The following is an 8251-nucleotide window of genomic DNA, read 5'->3' as shown; positions in this document are numbered from 1 at the left end:
CAAGATAGTATATCAAAAGGCTACAATTTACACCATTTTTGAATGATACCACCGACAATGATGATCACGAAAACAAAGAAAAAAACGAATTTCAAGGACGAGATGTGCCTATTTTAGTTTATCGATCTTGATTTTAATTTTTATTATCCTAGATGGAGGTTGTTTTAGTTATCTCTTTTGTGATTTTAATATTTGTTTGTAAGCTCTTACTTAAATAAAATTTAAACTTCTGTAACTTTACAAGATTTTTAGATATTCTTTAATATTTGTAGTTTCAAATATTCTTTACAAACTCTTCGTAACCAAGACTTCATTAAATTCATATATATATATATATATATAATATATATTATATATATATTAATATCTTATCAACTTAATTAAGTTGATGTCGCACTAAATTTCTACTCACTCATTTATTAATATGAAAAACATTTTCATATCATGTAAGGATCTCTAGCAATATGAGTGGCTAAAAAGTTTGGTGGATAACTTTTTGCTATCCATTTAAGTTGACACAAGTTGATATATATATATATATATATATATATATATATTATATATTATATTATATATATATATTATATATATATTAAAGAAAAAAGAACTATCACGTGTGCGCTTAAAAATTTTCATTAAAAGAAGAAAGAATCTACTTCAAAAAATTACAAATTGTGTGTGACTATCTAAACCGACCGTGCCCAATCACTGAACAGATCCATCAAAATAATCTACAGCCATGCATTCTCTATCCACCTTTATTCGTCTCCACAACGCTTCACTGCTCTTCATCAACCGCACACTGGGAACCCTCCTCAGTCTCCTCCAATGGCGACCTCCAATCTCAACCCAACCCTATCCTCTTCCTCCTTCTTCCTCCTCCTCCTCCTCCTCTCATTCGCCGCCGGCGGTATCGTGTTCCCTCCGACGTGCGAGAGAATCGAGTGCCCAAGCTACAACGTGATCGGCGTAGGCAAGGGGTTCGAGATTCGTCAGTACCCATGGACTGAGTGGGTGTCGACTGCTCCCATTGATGATATCTCGTTTGTCGGAGCGACGAGGACTGGGTTCTTACGGTGAGTTTGATTTTTGTTTTGTGGGCCAAGTGTTTTTGTGTTTGTTTGTCGGCGTGGCATTTCTTCGAGCACTTTATGTTCATTACAAAATTTAGGAAAACTGATCTAATTATGTTTTTTTTTTCTTTTTTTTCGATGGGTAATATGAAATATTAAAACAATTTTAGTTGGTATCTGAAATGGTATAGAGTTTCTTCGAGAGGCGAAGTCGAGTAATTCTCCTATTGTGAGGTTTTGTTCAAGCTTATGACGTTATCCATGAAATTGGGCCTAAAACTATAACATTGGACGATGTAACACTTCTTTGTTTTTTTATTAAAGAAATTGTTATTGCGAAAATATATAATAATTGCATGATTAGCATAAATAAGGTAGTTTAATAAGGCTGGGTGATTTTTGTAGTGTAGTAGTCTTCTCCAAGTAGTGGCGGAGCCACACAGCGTCCAATGGTATCACATGACACCGTCGGATTGCATGCTTTATACTAAATTTATTTTTTGCTTGTATTTACTATTTAGGACACAACTAGAATTAGGATAGAACACTAATAGAAGGGACAAATTTGTAAATTTGTCAATTTGTCAATATAGAATTCAAACACAACCATGATAAATTATATGGAGACACCACCAAGACAAAACTTTGGCTATGCCACTAACTCTGAGTGGTTTCACTTAAAAAAAGGGAATACGTTTTTAGGATGAAACATTGATTTATATAGTAAAAGTGAAAATTTGAGCTTCATGTTAATCCATTTTTCTCTTTTTTCTTATTGACTAATGACATCAAATTTATCTTGAGGATACAATTCCGGTTCAGAGTCGATTACTTAACATTCTTTTAATTTAAAAATCTTTTTTTTTTCTGATCGGAATATGAGGTTTTGGGTTGTTACTATCTAATGATGCTAGTGTGCACCCCGTGCAAAACACGGTCTCCATTTTTTATTTCTGCTACAGTAATTCTGTATTTAAATACAGTTTTTTGTAAGTGCTACAGTAACATTTTTAAATGCTACAGTATCCCGCCTGAGCTACATCGATAATGATACAATAATGTTTTTTAAACACTACAATTACCGCATGTGTTACATTAATAATGATACAGTAATTTATTGTAGCATGAATAGTGAACATTGGATCCTCCCGTCTGTGATACAGTAACAATGCTATAGTAATTGTTGTAGCATTTACTGTAGCATGAATAGTGAATCTTGGATCCTCCTGTTATTATAGAGGAATAATTCATATTTTGGGTTGATAGAATTTCAAGTTTAGAGAGGTTTTATAATTGTAAGAGTATAAAAAATAATCCTCAATACTCACCATAACTTCATATTTTTGGTGTGGTGGCGTGAACTTTAAGAAGACATCAATCCCAAGTTTGAATCTTGGTGATGATGAATTTCTAAAGCAGACTGAAAAAAAATGATACCCTTAACCCTCACCACAACTTTGTAGCACACTATTATCTTTGTAGAGATTAAAACTGTGGGACACTTGAATTATTGAGCTGTACCTTTGTTCTTATTTGGTTTAAAAGGTCAAGCCTTGATTATATTAGATATCGTATATGCATTTTATCCCCATGAAACCAAGTTTGTGGATATATACTTCATTAAGAAGGCTCCTGTTTTTATGCTTTCATTTGAGTTATTCAGCATACTATCTGTCATAAGTCCATTTTCTTTTCTTCACCATGACAATATGTGATTTTTATCTTGTTTGATCATATCTTCTTTTTTTATAATGACAAAAAAATTGGAGGATTTGCTTCAAAAGACGGAAAATAGTTCCCTAGAGCATGTACTTAAATTTTCATACTATCCTTTAATAAGTTGACATGGTTGGAAAATAATGTTGGGAGATTGAGAGATTGGGCCAATCCCAAAGGTAGGAAATGATGTCCAGGTTCTCTTTCATCAGGTTACTGAATTACTGATATAAGCCTAGAACAAACCTTGCATTCTATAATTCCGCACAAATACATAGGTTACTAAATTACCAACATAATTGTATTGTGAAAGGTCTCATTTAACAATTCTAACAAATCTTTGTTCAGGTTATTCGACTATATCCAAGGAAAAAACGACTACAACGAAACAATAGAGATGACAGCTCCAGTGCTCACCGAGGTCTCACCTAGCGATGGTCCCTTCTGCACATCGTCATTCACTGTGAGCTTCTACGTTCCTAAAAAGAACCAAGCCAACCCACCACCTGCTGAAGGTCTCCACGTACAAAGATGGGGCTTCAAATATGCAGCGGTGAGGCAATTCGGGGGATTTGTATCTGATGAGAGCATCGGAGAAGAAGCATCAGCTCTTTACACCAGTCTTCAAGGTTCTATTTGGGCTTTTGTTAACGAGGGGAGGAAAGATGATCCGAAGTCTGTTTACACTGTTGCCCAGTATAATTCACCCTTTGAGTTCTCTGGTAGAGTGAATGAGATATGGTTCATGTTTGATATGCAAGGTGTTAAACATGTTTACGCAAACTAGATCATGATTTTGTTGAGTAGTCTTATATGTAAGTCCTTGTATTGAGAGAGTTATTAGGATATAAACTCGATGTTTATGAGTAATAATAATTATGCATGATATTAGTATCAGTAATTTCTTTCTGATGGTATACTTCCTTGGTTTACAGTTTGATATGCTTTTGAATTTGCTCTGCACTGGCATCCTTTCTTCTGCTCTGATCTAGATAGTTTCTTTTCATTTGTATTTTTTTAAAGGAAAAATATGACATTAGTTTGTATTGTCAGAAATTGAAAGAATAGATCCTAGATAATGTTTACATGGCAATAGTTTGTTATACTGAGGAGTATACAAAGAAAAATACAGAAATAGTTCGGCAAAATGACCAGATCGGTATATTTTGTAGACCCTTGGTGACAGAATGGTATAAATTTTTTAATTTTTGTCAAATTGGTATATTATGTAGCCTCCAGCGTCATATAACCCTTAAGTTTGGTCGGGGTCATTTTTCCGTCCAGTGCTGACGGGATTTATTACATAAAACCCCCTCATCAAAAACCCATCCTGCTCCTAACCCCCCGCCCCCTCTCCCTCCTCCTCATCTTCTTCAACCTCCCCCTCTCCCTCCTCCTCCTCATCCTCTTCCTCATCCTCTTCTCTCTCTCTCTCTCTCTCTCTCCCAATTCGCACTTGGGTCTTTCCTCTTTATTCTCTTTCCTTGCTAAAGTTTCCATCTTTACACAGAAGCAGAGCAAGAGACCTTGCCTTCAATTTCAGGGTCTTGTGAAGGATTTCGAGATCCGTATGGTATTTGTTTAGAATTCGGAAGAAGGGATATTGGTCCATACAAGCATTTTTTTCTCCATTGAAGCAAGCTCGATTGAACTAAATCTTACAACTAGTTCTTCATTGCTTACTCGTAGATTGAAGTAAATTTCAGACTTAGTTTTGGAGAATGTGTTTTTTTCACCAGTTATTTATTTTTTCCCTACTTTGTTTGAATCCAGGCTTTTATCCAGGAAGCTTGCATTAGTGGAACTTTCAGGGCTTAGCCATCAGCAGAAGCTTGCATTCTGTGTTGTGCGCGGCACGGAAGCGGGACAACCAAACGGGCGTGCTTCGAGAACCAAATCAAACAAACGTCGAGATAAAGACCAAACAAATCAAAACAACGGTACAAATCCAAACACAATAGTTTTACGTGGTTCGGCAAATTGCCTACGTCCACGGGGCAAGAAGGGGATTGGGTTTTCACTAATAGAGAAGAAGAGTACAAACTGAGATTACAAAACGCTCAAACTAATCAACTAATCTCACCAACAAATCTCTTAATCTCTCCAAATAAACCCTCAAACAATTGCTCAGAAAAACTCTCCTTTTTCTGCGCTCCAATATCCCCAAACCAATCTCCAATCCAAGCTCAAAGAAACCCTAATTCGTATGTTGGTATTTATAGCAAACACCAAAACCAAACTGAACAGGAAACTCAAACTGGGCCCTGACCCGATTGGCGGTCGACCGCCCAAAGCTCGCGGTCGACCGTGATCCAGTGACAAAGACCAAAAAGTCTCACAGGTTCTCGCGGTCGACCGCGCCAAGTCCAGGCACAAACCTTGGATCCGTTCACTATCGCGATCGACCGGCCATGCGCCGCGGTCGACCGCGCAGCACCCAAACAGAGTCCTGCGCTATCCAAAACCTGTTCTGATCAAATCTCTTGCCGATTCTACATTCTGGATCAACATCTACAATTCATGCATGATGAATGTATGTTTATAAGTACAAATCTTATCCCTTTTGATAATTTATAACTTTTTTGATTATAAAATAACACTAATTTTCTCAAATAACACACGATTGTCTGATCAAAATATTAGTGCAGACATCTCTTAATACTATATAATGTATCATATGAAATTCTTATTGGCACTTGAAAAAAAAGAAAAAAGAAAAAAGAAAAAGAAAACTAAGATCTTGTTTCCTCTGTTCTACATTTAGGCATTTCTTGAGCATGGTGTCTGTACCATCAACTCCTCAAATGGTTGTTGCGTTGATGCCAAAGGTATTAGCATAGTGAATTATGTGATTCCTTGTTCTTATATTTACTTCAACATATGTTTCAAAGTTTCATTGTAAATGTTTTCTTTACTGCCTTAGGTGATGGTGAATGTGGGTGGCCACTTTCTCACTGTGATGACTATCGAGCATTTCATACTAAGATTAAAGAGTGATGAAATTACAACACGGGGGATTTTTGGTTTAGATTGGCCTGAACCCTTGGTTACATTTGCACTTTCATGTAGAAGTTGGTCCTCTCATGCTGTAAGTTTTCTATATATTTTTTTTAAGTTTCTAGTTTATAACTTCTAACCATAGTGTAATACCATTTTGGTTCAATTTCAGGTTAGAGTGTACACAGCATCTCAAGTTGAAAGCAACAGGAAATTGCTAAGAGGGACTATTTTCAAGCATTTGTTGACTTCTCAATGCCAAATAAATTGGCGATTCCAAAATTGTTAGATTGGTATCTATTAGATTTTGCAAAGGATGTGGAGTCTCTAATGGATTAGATTTACATGCAACTGCCAGAGAAACTGAGGAGTGATGCAGTTAAATGTCTTGAAATGGGGAGGAGGAGTGAGATTATGCAACCGATACAGGTTCTTCCCTATGAATTCAGAGTCAGGTACATTTTGGCCCCATAGAAATTTCCACAAATTTGAGATTAGGATCTGAAGGTCGTGACAATTGGTACTTATCATCAGTCATAGTGGTCCAAAATTGCTTACGGGGGCAGTCATAGCAAATCATCCTTTATATATATATATATATGAGAAAAATAGGTATGCTTGGTACCAAGCACAAAAAATTATGCTTGGTAGTGAGGTAGCATAATCCCCTCCATTCATTCAAATGATTGCATATCCCCATGCACTTCTCAACCTATGTGAATGTGGTCCCCCATTTGGATGAGTGGAGGGGATTGTGCCACCTCACTACCAAACACAAAATTTATGCTTGTTACCAAGCATACCCATATTTCTATATATGAGAAAAATGGATATGTTTGGTACCAAGCACAAAAAATTATGCTTGGTAGTGAGGTGACATAATCCCCTCCATTCATTCAAATAATTGCATATCCCCATGCACTCCTCAACTCATGTGAATGTGGTCCCCTATTTGAATGAGTGGAGGGAATTGTGTCATCTCACTACCAAGCACAAAAATTGTGTTTGGTACCAAGCATATTCATATTTCTCTCTCTCTCTATACTCTCTCTCTCTTTTTTCCCCTTAAAACACTCTTCCTAACTATTAATCAATCTAGCTAGAAGATTTAATTATATTAACTCTTTTAGAGTTTTAAATTATAAGACAATATTTAGTAAAAGAAATAAAAAAACTGCTATCAGTATAAATCACAGTTTAATGAACACTAGAAGATAAGATTATGAAATTTGAAAAATTAATAAATATGATATTCATGTGTTTCTTTGCAACATTTTCTACTAAACAGAAACGGATGGCGACCACGACGAGTGGAAAAGTTCAAGAAAAAATTCAAGAAAAATATCAAGAAAATCCAAGAGTTTGGCGACTCGATCCAGGGCTTCTTCTTTCCCTCAATAGTTTTCCGGAAATAATTGAGTTTTTCAAGTTAAGCCTATTTTGCCTCAGCGCAATTCTACACCTACCATAGGGGTGCAAAGTGGTCCGGATTTATCCAGACCAACTGCAACCGTATCCGTTTAGAAAACGGATATGGTAGGAAAAAATTAAAACCGATCGGATACGGTTCCAGAAATGGTTATTGTTTCGATTTTTTATCCGGATACGGTTTTGGATACGATTATCGGGTCAAAATTACGGATACAGTCCGGATATCCTGATATCTAAAATGAGTATACTACTTCTATTGGGTCGGGTCTATAGCATATATCTGCAATCCGACCCCAAATTAACTCAAAAAACACCAGAACCCTAACACCTTGTTTGGATTGAGGGGAATAAGGGAGAAGAGAAGTTAGGGGAACCATTCATCTTATTTGGGAACACGTAGGAGGTAAAGTTATTCACCTTTGGGAACACTTAGGAGGTAAAGTTATTCACCCTAGTTCCCCTTATTTCACCATTTAATAGTATACAATTTATTACTCCCCAAATTAGGATGTAACCAAGGGGAAGGGAACTCCCTTCCATTCTCTTCTCTGCTGTCACCTAGCTTCCTTTAACTTCCCTTAACCCCATTGAAATCCAAACACGCCTCCAAGCTTCGACTGCGACTGCTCGTCGCTTCTGTCCGCCTGATTCCCTCACCTGAGATCCAAGTCAGCACCGGCAATGCGTCCCACATCGCCTCTGCGTCGTACCTCTACCTCAGCCTCAGATCTCCACCTCCAGCTTCGCCTACTCCTCCGCCTCCCGCGTCCGAGCTCCACCTACTCCTCCGCCTCTCGCATACGAGCTTCTCCTCCCACCCCGCATTCAGTGAAGAAAACAATGGCTTCTTCTTCTTCCTCCTCCTCATCGAATCAAAATCCTTCGTCTACTCTATTCCTTTAGAATTCCATGGCCCGAGCTCAATGAAGGCATCTCTTACATTGACATCGTCAAATCGACTCTGGTGTCTCTCTTCTCCTCTCCTTCCTTTATTTGCTGCCATTTTTTTTAAAAAATATTTCCTCCTAATTTCG

At 37.1% G+C, this 8251-nt stretch overlaps 1 protein-coding gene and 1 pseudogene across 1 annotated transcript; both read left to right on the top strand.

Moving 5' to 3' along the window:
* On the top strand, positions 745-3690 carry LOC109828810 (heme-binding protein 2-like). Its single transcript, XM_020395751.1, has 2 exons — positions 745-1076; positions 3138-3690. Exons 1-2 carry the CDS (start codon positions 829-831, stop codon positions 3574-3576), a joined length of 687 nt encoding a protein of 228 aa, XP_020251340.1. The 5' UTR covers positions 745-828; the 3' UTR covers positions 3577-3690.
* LOC109838330 lies at positions 3876-6260 on the top strand (annotated as a pseudogene).

This window comes from Asparagus officinalis, chromosome 1, assembly GCF_001876935.1.
Source record: "Asparagus officinalis chromosome 1, Aspof.V1, whole genome shotgun sequence".
Classification (NCBI taxonomy): Eukaryota; Viridiplantae; Streptophyta; class Magnoliopsida; order Asparagales; family Asparagaceae; genus Asparagus; species Asparagus officinalis.
Note: the sequence above shows the minus strand (reverse complement) of the source record. Positions and strands in the feature narration are given on the sequence as shown.

What these genes read in the sequence shown, in the direction of transcription:
- LOC109828810 (XM_020395751.1), top strand. Translation starts at nt 829, where the DNA reads ATGGCGACCTCCAATCTCAACCCAACCCTATCCTCTTCCTCCTTCTTC. An exon ending in ACGAGGACTGGGTTCTTACG is followed by an intron (nt 1,077 to 3,137) that starts GTGAGTTTGATT and finishes ATCTTTGTTCAG; the next exon opens with GTTATTCGACTATATCCAAG.